This window comes from Mauremys reevesii, linkage group 25 (assembly GCF_016161935.1).
Source record: "Mauremys reevesii isolate NIE-2019 linkage group 25, ASM1616193v1, whole genome shotgun sequence".
Lineage (NCBI taxonomy): Eukaryota > Metazoa > Chordata > Testudines > Geoemydidae > Mauremys > Mauremys reevesii.
In genome coordinates, this window is record NC_052647.1 from 4536211 (window position 1) to 4550166 (window position 13956).

Consider the following 13956-nt stretch of genomic DNA (forward strand, 5'->3'; position numbering starts at 1 on the left):
TCAATCCATGAAAGGACCTTCCCTTTTATCCCATGACAGCTTAATTTACGTAAGAGCCTTTGGTGAGGGACCTTGTCAAAGGCTTTCTGGAAATCTAAGTACACTATGTCCACCGGATCCCCCTTGTCCACACGTTTGTTGACCCCTTCAAAGAACTCTAATAGATTAGTAAGACACGATTTCCCTTTACCGCCTGGTGAAAGGTAACTAAGGCAAGGCAAAATTCCCTTCAGCAACGCGACTTAAGCTACTCGATGCCCCATAGGTTGAGACCCTTGTCCGTCTCCTGCTCTCTACCAATTAGACTCTTCCCCAGCTCAGAGTGCAGCGACAGACCGGGACAGCTCACGCTTCACAAGCCATTGGTTTGCCGAGCTACCACTCCGAAACCTCCCTGTAACTGATCAGTTTGGTTACCTGTCAATCAAAACTAGACTGCTAACGTATTGGCCCTGGGAGCAGGAGGTGGGGGTTATTGTCTCCCATCACAGAGCATGCCACGCCAAAGCTTTTCTGCACTTGATAGGTGAAGAGACCTGTCTATCAATTCCTCTTGCGATTCTTATTGGTCGTCTCTGGAACAAGGGGAGTCCCGCCCCCTGTATCCTGCCACTCAACGTCTTTTTCAACGTAGTAGGTGGGAAGTCTTGTCCATTAACTATCCTCGGTGTCTATTGGTTAATCGTTTAATAGGCGCGGCTTATATCCCCGCCCCCACCCCCTCCTTCCCCTCTCGGATCCGCAGTTCATTCCCTCTCCGGCTGCTGGTGGGTGCGGATACGGTCCGGTTGTCAGCCCTGAGCTCCGATTGGAGGATGTGGCTCGGTAGGCGGGCTCTGAGTGTACTTTCTCGGGGCGGGGTTGGTCAGTGGGGCGAGGGGGCGGGGAGGAGGGCGGAGCCTCCTGTCAGTCAGTCTGTCCGTCTGGTCCGGGCAGCCGGCGGGGGAGGTGGCGGTTTCATGGCAGCTGCGGTGCCCGGCGCCCCCGCCCCTCTTCATGTGGTGACTGGGGGAGAGAAGGCCGGGCCCGCGGGGTTCGGTCCCCCGCCCCCCTGAGGAGGCGGCTGGGGAGCCGCTATGGCAGCGCCGCACAGGTAGGAGGAGCAGCCGGGGGCTTCCCCCCAGCCCGGGGGCGGCTGGTTCCCAGTGCCCTTCCCCCATCCAGACCCCCTGATCCCTGTGTGTGCGGGGCCCCACCCACCCCGGCGGGGTGCCTGCTACCCCGCCCCCCGCTCTAGTCTGATTGGGTCCGGCCACCTCCCCCCCACCAACCCCTGTCAGAAAGATGGAGGGGGGTGTCTGCTCCCAGACTCCACCTGCCGCCCCCAGCCAAGGCAGGCCCCCTCCCAACCAGCGGGGCCTGTTCCTTCGCTCAGCCCCGACTGGGATAGGAGTGATTCACCCAGACCCCCAAACCCAGCCCCTCCTGCATTGGGTTCTCCCTCCTCTCCCAGCTAGGTGAGTGGCCTCTGTAACCCCCTCCCATAACATGCCCTCCTCTCTAGGGAGTGTCTGGTCACTTGCCCAGAGACATGGATACTCCCTGTTCCCTAGTGCCCTCCTTTTCCCCCACCCACCAGGAGGATTTCACATATGCCCTGTTCCCCCAGGCACAGTGTTACCCCCATCCCAAGAGGTGGTGGTGGTGAATCTGCCCACAGCCCTCATATCCCTGTGAGATGGGCATAAGGAAAGGAGAGTGCCAGATCCCCTCTGTTTCCAAGGAAAAGATGGTAGGAGCTGGCACATCTGCCTTCAGCACACACTGGCACATCACCAGCTCCTGGCCACTAAAGCTGTGTCTCTGTGATATGAGGTTTTCATTTGTCTCTGTGTCCCAATCCCAGAAGCTACCATCTTCTGGGTTAAAAATATGTAAATCTAGGCCAGGGTGACTTGGTCTGTTCTAGAAGGAGCCCTCCCCTTGCATCCTTTTCTGAAATGGTATCTGCTGCTGAAACTGAGATATTCACTCCCCAGTTCTAGCTGTTGGGCGGGCCTTGCTCCTTTTTTGGGCTGTTAGGCCAGTATCCAAAATCCTTTAGTTGATGGCTTTGCCGAGCCGAGCAGAGACATGAGGAGTTGTCTCAAGGTCTAACTCAGTAGTTCTCAACCACCGGTCTAGGGTTCCCTAGGGTGCCTCGAGCAGATTTCAGAGGGGCCTCCAAGCAGGGCCAGCATTAGACTCGCTGGGACTGAGGACAGAACGCTGAAGCCTAAGCAACGTGACTTCGTGGGAACCCCTGAGGCATGGGGCCCCAGGCAGTTGCCCTGCTTGCTACCCCCTGATGCCGGCCCTGGCTGTTATATGCAGAAAACCAGTTATTGTGGCACAAGTGGGCCATGGAGTTTTTATATTGTGTTGGGGCTGGGGGCTCAGAAAGAAAAAGGTTGAGAACCTCTGGTCTAAAAGGATACCACTTGGCAGGTGTAATGGCAGCATCCACTGAATTGTTCTATAGCTGAAGGTTTGTTGTTGTGCCTATTGTGTTCATTTTTAGTGGGATTTAGTAACTGGGGTAGAAACCTTGGACACAGCTTGACCCTCTTGATAAACTTTACAAAAAATACACTGCCAACCGACTACCTTTGAATGAAAGGTTGCCAAAATGCTGTTAAATGCTCCACTCTTTGGGTTTAAAATTTCTCTATTCAGTATGCCCAAAATGGCTAAATTATGAAAAGGAAGATATCTGCTGTGACTGATTTGCTTGTAGAGTATTTCTGAAAGAAAATGCCTCAAAATGGCCCAGATGTTTGTTAGCTGCTTAGTAGGTTGCTTGCAGGAAATGAAAATTAGGTTGATTTTGGTGTCCGTGGGACTTGCTGTAGTCAGTCCTGGATCAATGCAAAGAAAGCACTGCTAGTCTGAGATCTTGCATATCACCAGACTAGGTACCAATGGAAAACTTCTCAAGGATATAAAACATTTGTTGTTAGCCGTAGTTGCAACTTATTGGGACCTTTTAAAAAAATCAAATTATTTTGATCACCATCCTGTGTTGTCATTCTCCACTTGACTTTAGGGTGCATCTGCACTTGGAAAGCTGGTACCTGTTTTTAGCAGTGACACAAGCATTCGGGTAGATGGGCCTTTAAGCAGTTTTACCACTCTTTCATAAAAGCTCACTCTGAACTTTGACTATGGCATTGGACGTTCACCTCCATCAGTGCTAACAGTGTTGAGAGCCCTAGTGTAGACAACCCTCCACTGCCAGCATGGCTTTGAAAACTATTGCTCAGACTTGCTGTGGGCAGATCCCATGAACAGTGCATAAAATGATGTTGGCAGCTGGCAGGCTATTTGTGTCGACGAGCTCTTAGTGTAAACAATTTGTTTGTGGTAAAATGGGCTATGAATCTGGCCCATGCTAGCCTGCCACAGTCTGTCAGTGTTGGAGTGGTTAGAGTGCTTTAGGCCAATAGCTTACCATTTCAGTTTGCTGCAAACTAATTGTTCTTGTAGAAAAGGCCTAAGGTATCTTTTCCATAGTGTGGTCACCTCCAGCAAGCTTAGCCGATGTAGTAAAACTGCCAGAGGCTAGCCTACATTAATTCATACACAGTTGCAAAAAAATGAGTACTAACTTCTGTAAAATAGATAGGGCCTTAGCAGTTAGAAACTGGTGCCATTTACCATTTGAAAGTAGCTTGGTGTCTCAGCCTTCAAGTAGTGTAACAGTGAACCGCTGACATTGGAGATTATGAGATGTCAGCTGCTGAAATCATGTCAAAATTGAAGTGGAAAGAAAAGAGAATTTGAATGATGTGACTTTTTTTGGTCAACTGATATCAAGGTTTCCAGGATCAGTTAATGCTTCCAGATATCCTTCCTGAACTAGTGAGCAGAAGAGGGAAATTTTTGATCCATGGCTGTGGAGTTTCTCTTCACTATGCTTTATTTTTTTTCACATTAATATACTTCTTGATACTCAGAGTATAACAGCCAAGATATGAAGTCACATCAATCTAATACATGACATACATACTGTTGACAAAGTCCTTGCCAGTTGTAAATTATGAATGGACCTGGTTTTGCAGTGGCATCTCCAATGGAAAAACAACTTCATATTTGAAACAAAATTGTTTTTCTGCTTAGTAGTTGAATCTTGTATGTCCATTTGTGAATTCCTCTGATGGCAACATTTTTGTTTTAGAAAACTTCAGAAAAGTGTGCTGAAAATTTCACACATCAAAAAAAGTCCCCAACCCTCTAGAAAAACCCAATAACATTTAAGTTTTGGATTTTCAAAGGAGGCTAAAGAAACTTTAAAGCATTATTTACTTTCACATTTAGTAATAAAGTAATCAAGTCCCGGGTTGCTTGTGACATTGATCTCAATGGGACTTTATAGGTGTGCTTAGGAGTGATAGATTCTTTGGTAAATACTGGCAGCCAAAGACTGAGAACTAAGGCTTCCTCATAACCTTGAGGTTTTTCTGAAGCATACTAGCAACATTACATCATTCTAATGTTATAAAATGTATATTTAAAGGTGTTCTTTCTAAACTGACCTATATGTGGAGTCCTGATGTATTGACTCTGGCAACACTTATAATTTGTCATGCCAGGAAACTTACTGAAATTGGATTGCCTATACTTGTGAGATGCTTAGCACAATGAAATCTTTGCATACATACAAAGACTGATGATCTGTGTTGAAAATGAATTGTGCAGAATGAAATTGGGAGGAAAAGACTTTGGAATCAGAGAGTGTTAGGTGGTAGACTGTTCATTGGCTACTTAGGTGGTTGTCTTAAAGGACAATTTTTACAGCACCAATTCAATTTAGCTTCGCCACATGCTGTTTGTACCAATGCATCTTGCTGCTGCCCTGAAGAGAAAACCTTTGGGCTTTAGAGTTCAAGACCTGTTGTTCACTCAGTCCTCTAAGACCTCCTACAACTTTGGGAGTTTGGCGGTATTGAGGGCAATTTGATTAATAGGGATTATGCCATTAGAGTAGCTGTCCTAGCTATATAATTCTAGTGTGCCTGTACTGTGGTATTTTAGCACCTTGGAAGGCTAGTGTGGTAAGGCTTTGAATGAAAACACTGATGGTGTGTTCTGAATTTTTTTTTCCCCTCCCTTCCATACTTTTTGGCATGTTGTTACTCAGAACTCCCACTGAAGTGAAGATGATTCTTGCACCTTAGAGTTCACTGAGTTTTTGCCTGGCAAGTCTAACATAGTCATAATGCTAACATTTAGTCATATTACTAGAGCTGCTTCTGTGTCTGACATCAGCATTGTTGCATGAGCAGTTCAACACTGGATACAGTCTCGGTTAAATCAATAAAAACAAGAAAACTCAGACCTAGGGCTGCCATCGTATTCCCTCTGCAGAAATATAGATTTTAATATAGCATTTAAGATTGCCCATTATTTAGATATTGTTTTGAGGCTCATTACAAAGTGAAATGACTCTAGTGAATGACAAACATTAATTGTCTTTCCCCTGGGTCAGAAACCAGATTCACTCCGCCAAATGAGAATGTCACGAGTCCTCAAACCACCTGTCTGAATCCCATGGCACTTTTAAGACTCCCACCACCCTCAAGCATCCCACATTGTAACCCCTGGCTGGAGTAGCATGTAGCTTCCTTATTGAGCCAGCCAACAAATGAACATTAGAATATTAGGGTTGGAAGAGACCTCAAGAGGTCATCTAGTCAAATCCCCAATTCAAAGCAGGACCAACACCAACTAAATCATCCCAGCCAGGGCTTTGTCAAGCTGGGCCTTAAACCTCTATGGGTGGGATTCCACCATCTCCCTAGGTAACCCATTCCAGTGCTTCACCACCCTCCTTGTGAAATAGTGTTTCCTAATATCCAACCTACACCTCCCCCACTGCAACTTGAGACCATTGCTTCTTGTTCTGCCATCTGCTGCCACTGAGAACAGCCTAGTTTCATCGTCTTTGGAACCCCCCTTCAGGTAGTTGAAGGCTGCTATCAAATCCCCCCTCACTCTTCTCTTCTGCAGACTAAATAACCCCAGTTCCCTCAGCCTCTCGTCGTAAGTCATGTGCCCCAGCCCCTTAATCATTTTTGTTGCCCTCCGCTGGACTCTCTCCAATTTGTCCACATCCTTTCTGTAGTGGTGGGACCAAAACTGGACACAATACTCCAGGTGTGGCTTCACCAATGCTGAATAGAGGGGAATAATCACTTCCCTCGATCTGCTGGCAGTGCTCCTACTAATACAGCCCAATATGCCGTTGGCGTTCTTGGCAACAAGCGCATACTGCTGACTCGTATCCAGCTTGTCCACTGTAATCCCCCAGGTCCTTTTCTGCTGCTTAGCCAGTCAGTCCCCAGCATGTAGCGGTGCATGGGAATCTTCCTTCCTAAGTGCAGGACGCTGCAGTTGTCCTTGTTGAACCTCATTAGATTTCTTTTGGCCCAATCTTCCAAGTTGTCTAGATGAATCTGGACCCTATCCCTACCCTCCAGTGCATCTACCAGTTGAACAAAACTGGCCCTGGAGCACTCTGCTTGATACTGGCTGCCAGCTAGACATCGAGCCATTGATCACTACCTGTTGAGCCCGACAATCTAGCCAGCTTTCTATCCACCTTATAGTCCATTCATCCAATCCATACTTCTTTAACTTGCTGGCAAGAATACTGTGGGAGACTGTATCAAAAGCTTTGCTAAAGTCAAGATATATATCATCCACCACTTCCCCATTTCCACAGAGCCAGTTCTCATCATAGAAGGCAATCAGAAACATTAGTTTCTCTGCAACTGATTTGTTTTTTGCAAAACTATGCTGGTAGGATAGTGAGGGTGAGCTTAATCACTCCTACCTCTGTATAAATAACAGGCCCTGCTCTCCCCCATAGGATGTGTGTCGGGGGGGACCAATAATGGGCGCTCACTAGTGTCCTGCTGGTAGCTGGAGTGACCTGTCTCTACAGGTTAGCCCTCCGAATTGTTTAAAGTGAATTTACTACCATGGAAGAAGCCGGATTGAAAATGTCTTTGAGACTTAAGTCCTCTGTCTATCCCCAGGACAATAAAAGGGCAATCTTTGCCACATGCTGCCTGCACCAATGTACCTCACCTCTGCCTTGGAGGTAGCGCTGGGTGTTCAATTTGTCTGTCTGTTCAGCCCTAGCCTCTCTGAGACTGTCTACAAACCTTTACATAGCATCAAATGTGATTGTGGCTTGATACAACGCCAGGCTCCTGAGAACTATACAGACCCCCAGCTCATTTCATATAATCCCCTAAACAGCCTTCAGATGGCTGTTACTTTTGGTTACTATGGTCAGAAATGGATTTGAACCAGCAACCTAGAAGAGCCTACATCTTGGATGATGTACAGTGGCTAAATTAAGACGCTGTAAACTTCAGAGCTAGGAAGAGCAAAGTGGTTTTTTTTATTTTATTTTGAGCACTTGTGGCAATGTTAGATATGTGGATTGGACAGTCATACTAAAATGAAGGGTTTATTATATTAAATATATTCTTCTCCTTGCCTGAACATGTGATAATTCAACCAGGTACTAAATTAACTTCTGGAATTGTGGGTGGTAGCTGCTAATGGTTAACTGTACTGGTATGAATAAACCAGTAGCCATTTAATCTTTGCATACCCCACGCTATAGAATTCTGATGTCCTTGCCTGTCCCATGGTGGAAAATTTGAGGGAAATTTTTGTGTGCTCAAAAGGTCATTTCATTACTGTAGAACTCTAGGCATTGCAATGAATTTTAAGCATGTTATCAGAAGGCTATCACTTGCTTCTGAAAACATGTGTTTTGTTCCCTAGAGATATAAAAATAAGGTCTGTTCAAAACAATTTAAGGAAGATTTTATAGGCTGGCTGAATCTATGCAAATTTACTTCAAGACTATTATTTCTTAGGCATCACAGAATAGTTCAACAGAACCATAGAAGTGATCTTTTCACTGTATATGATATTGAAGACTTCACAGAGAGCTCCGTGAAGTCTTCAGTATGGATCTTCTGCTTTAATTATTTTTGAGCATAGAATTTAATAATTCACAGAAAATCGTAACTGCAGTGGAGCAAGAGTAGTAGTGTCAGTTGTACGGGACCAGTCTGAAGCAGATCATGGAGTTGGAAGCAGAATTGCTCAACCTTAATCTAGGTCTTGGGGTTTTTCCTTTTTAAAAAAAAAAAAAAAATTACTAACCAGCCCCTTTTAATGCTGCCACTTCTGTTAACAATTTAATTCCCATCTTTCCTCTAGGGCCGAGTAGCTATGCCCTTTAGACTTGAAATGTTTTGGTTAAACTTTGCTGAACTTCAGAACTATTAACCTAACGGCATGGTAACACTATATTCCAAACTGAAATAACTTAAGTTATTATGAGGTGTTGTCTTACTTATCCACTCTTTCTGTCTGGCTGTTCCAGGTTTTTAGTGTGTTTAGTGTGCCCACTTTCCAGGGCCGGCTCTAGGATTTTTGCTGCCCCAAGCAAAAAAAATTTAGCCCCCCCCCTTTTTTTTCATGTCCCCCCGCCCCAGCTCCACCTCTTCCGAACCCCTTCCCCAAATCCCCAGCCTCGCCTCCTCCCCCAGGTGTGCTGCATTTCTCCCCCCATTGCTTTCTGGGGGTCCCCACGACCTCCCACCCTAGCTCACCTCCGCTCCGCCTGCTCCCCCGGGTGTGCCGCCGCTTCGCTTCTTCCCCCCTCCCTCTCAGGCGAGGGATGGGAGAGAAGCAGAGCGGCGACGCGTTCAGAGAGCAGGCGGAGCGGAGGTGAGCTAGGGTGGGGGGCGCGCAGCAAGTAACGAGGGGTAGAGGAACCACTCCTTGCTCCAGCTCACCTCCGCTCCACCACTGCCACCTCCCCCAAACGCCCCACCGCTCGGCTTCTCCTCCCTCCCAGACTTGCTGTGCGCAAAACAGCTGTTTCGTGCGCATCAAGCCTGGGAGGGAGAGGGGAGAAGCTGAGTGGCAGTGGCGCGCTATGGGGAGCAGGTGGAGGCAGAGCAGAGGCGAGCTGGGGCAGCGAGCTGGGGCCACAGCGGGGGCACTTTTTCCCCATGCCCTGGAGTCAGCACCTATGATGGCTGGTGCCAGAATGCTGCCCCTAGAAATGTGCCCCCCTAAGCACCTGCTTGTTTTGCTGGTGCCTGGAGCCGGCCCTGCCACTTTCCTTCTGATGAAGGGTTGGAAGCTGTATAAAATGCTGCTCCCTGACTAGGATAGTCAGTTTTTGACAATTCAAAATTATAGCACAACTTAATCCTTCTTGAAGGAGACCAAAGCAAGCATCTTTCACAATTGGCAGTCACTTATTCCTATTCTGATGGCATCTGGTTTGCATTGAGATTGAATTAAACCTGATGCAGGTAAATAAGGCATATTAATTATTAAAAATACCTTGTCTTCCAAAACCCTATTTCTCAGGATGGTTTGGTTGTTTCTTCTCTCAGCTCAGAGCTGTTTATAACATTTCTGTTACTGTTTTGTCCACTGGTAGTTACTGCAGGTTGTCCTTACTAGCAATAGGCACCATCTTGTGCCAGGAATCAAATTAGGGCCCTGCAAGCTCAGTGCCATTCCCAATGCAGCACTGTAGCTTTTGAAATGTCATGATTGATTTGGTTTTCAGGTTGCCTTTGTCATGTGTTCCTGTTTGTTTATGACCTTATACTATTCTGTAAGGCTGAAAGTGATGCCTTTTCAACCACACCTTTTGAGCAGTGCAGGTATCTGCTTATACCTGTCCTTCTCAAAGGGTTGTTACCTGTAACAAAACATACTTTATTAATGTTATAAACAATTAGCTAATGAGTCCTGACCTCTGATTTATAACCAGCTACATACTGTGCTAGAATCTGTCACCTAATCATACTCCTTGCATAATGCCCATTTTTGTAACAGTGAATTGTGTAGTGATCACGATTATTCAGAGTTCATATGGAAACATGAAAGAGGTGTTTGTGTTCAATTGATTACAAACATGAGTGGGTATAATTATGAAGAGTTTTGGTATCATGTATAATTTCCATTGTTATTAGGAGCTGTTAAACTAGATTTGCTCCTTGAGCTCCTCCCCGGAAGAAGACTGAGAAATGTTCAGTGGCAGAGGCATTTTTGCATAGTGACAGGGAAGAGATGGTCAAATGCTTCACACCCAGCAAGCGTGTTTGCAGTGAAACCTTTTTAGATCTAAGAATGAGAAGCAGGATTGTGGCACTGATTGCTACAGTGTACCTTGTCAGTGCCTCTTCCTTGCATCCAAACCTGCACATAGCTGCCAGTTGCCTGTTGTAACAGGGATGCTCAGAAGAGCTGGGTGTGAAACAATGCTCAATTAACCCAAAAAGCATAAGGGATCACTTATTTAATAGGCACTAGAAAATGTTCCCTTTTAAAAAGTGTCTGGGTCTGTTAAAACAGGCAGAACTGCTGCATTGTTCATGGTGGTAAAATTAACTTTGCGTTTTTCAGACATGGAGCTTCCAGTCTGTGGATAATAGTTGTAATTTTACAGTAATGCCCTGGTGTCAGCAAATAAATGCAGCTGAGATTTATAAGAACATGTCATACTCTTCCTGTATTAAGGGAAAGGAGGAGAAATTGAAGCACGTTACATGTTTGCAGCTGACAAATAGCTATAAAATTAGTAGGAGCCAACATAATCATTTATCACTGATTAATCAGCCCTATTATCATAACTAGGACAAGGCATGATGGATTTCTAGAGGACTACACATTACTGGACAGAGGTTGATACAAAAGATGGAGACACCAGTTAGGTCCAGAACCAGTGCCTTACTGAGAAGCTCCGCTCTACCACTTCCAGCTACTGGAGGGGATGAGGGGAGGTCCTTCCAAGGACTCTATTTATTTATTTATTTATTTTTATTTTATTTTATTTTATTTATATACATCTTTATTTTTCATTGCCCTTAGCTGATAGATATACCACATTTTGAAGCTTCTTGCTTTCTGCTCTCTCCACAGATCCCAAGCTACTGGAAGAGATGAACTTTCTTTCCCCTTCCACCCACATTCCAAAGCCTCCTAAATACTAAGGAGGGGTCTCCTGTTCTATCCTTCCTCTAGGCTCGGTGGTGGTGGTGATCTTCCCCCTCCCCCCAAAAAAAGAGGGGGAACGATGACAAGGAGGATGGTTGTCCCTCACAAATAGTATCACTGCTTGCAGCTACAACAGCCTACGTTTTAATTTGATATTATTATCAGTTTCCTGGCTCCCTAGAACAACCATGATGAAACTAGGATGAGTCTTGTTAATTTCACTTTGCTGCTTGTTTGGAAAGCAGTGGGCAGGGAGAGAGGTACCAGATCTGTCTATAGTCTCAGGGAAACAGCCCTGTATGGGTCCACTTTTGGAAGGTTCTCCACAATAAATGCAAGCTAAAAGCCTTGTGACCTGATTTTCAGAAGCACTGAGCACCTGCAGCTTTCACTCAACTCAGTGGGAGCTGTGGCTGCACAGCACCTTTGCAAATCAGATTGATGTGTGTGGGTTTTTGGTTTTTTTTTTCTTTAAATGTGTGTTTGTGCTCAGCAGAAATTGATGCTTAGGTCCCCTTTGCCCACCAGGGTCTGCCACTGATTTAGATGCATCTCAGTGCTACAGACCTGATGCTTCAGTATAATATACGAGCCTCCTTGGCCTTATTTCAGTGTTTTATCCCCAGTATGAGAACAATATACTGAGCACCTTTGTTGCCTTCTGTACTCCTAAGCAGTATTATGAACCTGCTGTACTTACAGAAACTTTTCAGTATTGTGAAGTCTTTCTTTCCTGAGGTATTCATATACTCTATTGGTCTTCTCAAGTTGAGCTCAGTATGCCAGACTCTTCATCCTAATTGGTAGGGTGGCCATATTTTCCCAAAGGGAAAACAGGACACCCTGAAGCCCCCCTTCCTTCCCCATGCTTCCCCGTGCAGGACCAGCCTGAAGCCCTCTCTCCCCCTGTGCCCGGAGCTGACCCGAGACTCCCTGTGCGGGACTGGCCTAGCATAAGCTGCTCTTTTGAGCCCTCCCTCCTGCCATGGGCTGCTGGTGTCACTCCTCCCGCACCCCACCCCAGGGGTTGCACCCCACTTTTTTGGCAACACTGATGATCAGTTGGCAAGAGCAAACAGGATAAATGCCCAGTTTTGCCAAAAAAGTTGGGACGGCCGGGATGGGGTTTAAAAAATATACTGTCCCGGCCAAAATGGGATGTATGGTCACCCTACTAATTGGGTAGAGGTAGCCAAATTGCAGGTTAGGGTAGGGCAGAATGAGATCCTCTAGCATTCCTTATGTAGTTCTGTCCGAGTCTAACATCTCGGATCTTCATGTGTGGTTTTCAATGCCTGTTTCAGCAAGTACCTTTTGCCATAAAGTTAATACAGGCACAGGCTGCACAAAGTGTTGATACAGGAGTATTCTCTTCCTAAAAAGGTGTAGGAAGTGATAGGGGAATTGTAATGGCAGGGCTACCAAAGACTTGACTGTTAGAAGTTGTCAGAGAGAGGGACAGCAGCCCTGAAAGCATTTTCCTGTCAGAGCCTTGTTCTGATTTCCCCCCCACCCACCCCCATCTGTCCCAGTGGTGGCTAGTACACTGTTCCTCCAACTCTTTCATTCTGCAGACCTCTTTGACTTGTGGACACATCTGCCTTCCAACCATCCCAACCCCACACTCTAGCTGGTTTTAAAAACATTTCACTCTGTATGCCATGAGGAAAGGCCACTTAGTTAGTTGACTATATGTGGAGTGTACTCTTTTAGATTTCATATGAGGGAGACTTGTTGGAGCAACATTGGAAACCTCTAACAATCACTTGGCGGTCAAAGTACCTTACTTGGTTCCTGTGTGGAATGCCCTCAATGGTTAACTCAGGATACATTGATGCAAGCTTCTTAGAATAAGAGCAGCAGCACAGAGGGTTTAAAAATATACCTGAGCAGTGGGTCCAGGTTGAAGGGATAGCGGTTTGTGTCCCTGGAAAGTGCAGTGCTCTGCCAGCTTGAGATCAAACTTAAGAAAGGGTATGTGAGCATGAGGAAATATCCTTCTGCATGCTACTAATGTTTGTGACGTACAAAGTAGACTCTGTGGACTGCTCTTTCTCAATCACTCTAGTCTTGCCCTCCCCTGGGAGGAATTCTTCTGTAAAATATTGTATTAATACATAAACTAAACCACATTTTAGTAACCTGAAGGCTGACAGCAACCAATAAAATTAATTCATAGCTAAGGCTGCTGTTATGTCTGTCACTTTCCAACAAATCATCTCTGAGAAACTTGACTGAGGTTTTTAAAATTTAAAATTTACAAAATTCATAGATGGAAGAAATGCTGTGGGTGGGTATAAACTAGCTGCATGTGACTTCCCTCTGTCTTGAAAAACCTAATTCAAATTCGCTTGCAAACACTATCCTATGTCACAGAAGTGTTAGGATAAATATGCTAACTGTTGAGGGGCACTCGGATATCATGGTAATGGGAGCCATCTAAGTACCTACAATAGTACGGTCTGCAGCCATACATGAACTTGGGCTGTGATCTTGTCAGATCTTGCAAGTAATGGGAGTCAGGCCTGGTTAGTATTTCGGTGTAAGCCATCTATGGAAAACCCATAGTGCTTTAGGTCCACCAGTAGAGGTGCTGTCCCCTCTGAGTCCATGTCCTACCAGGATGCTAAAACATTGTCCATATTCAAAGTTACACCAGTTTAACTATAAGTATGATTTAAAAAAAAAAACTAATTTAGTTAAACCAGTGCCATCAAGAGTTAATACTCTCAAGTCTCAGGATTTTATCTATTTGTGAAAGATAATCTAGAATAAAATAGGGTGAGAATTTAAAGCAGATTAACTATTCCTGGTTAACTCCATGTGTGGATATTGTTATTCTGGATTAAGACTGCCTGATTCCAAATTAGCTTAATCCAATTCAGAGAAACTAATTTGGAATCAGGCACTCCTATTCCAGAATAA

The 13956-nt window shown here is 45.3% G+C and overlaps 1 protein-coding gene across 8 annotated transcripts in view; it reads left to right on the forward strand.

Moving 5' to 3' along the window:
• The first annotated feature begins 675 nt into the window (after positions 1–675).
• The window catches only part of EVI5L (ecotropic viral integration site 5 like), a 75248-nt gene continuing 61967 nt past the window's right edge, over positions 676–13956 (forward strand). For 4 of the 8 annotated variants that reach the window (XM_039514197.1, XM_039514195.1, XM_039514200.1 and 1 more), the window contains exon 1: positions 907–1093. Coding sequence is in view for 4 of the 8 variants with exons in the window: in XM_039514195.1 (XP_039370129.1) it covers positions 1077–1093 (17 nt within the window). In the remaining 4 variants the exon portion in view is untranslated. Of the gene's footprint in view, positions 826–905; positions 1094–13956 lie in introns of those variants that run through there. The other 4 variants (XM_039514196.1, XM_039514199.1, XM_039514198.1 and 1 more) reach the window with 4 other exon arrangements.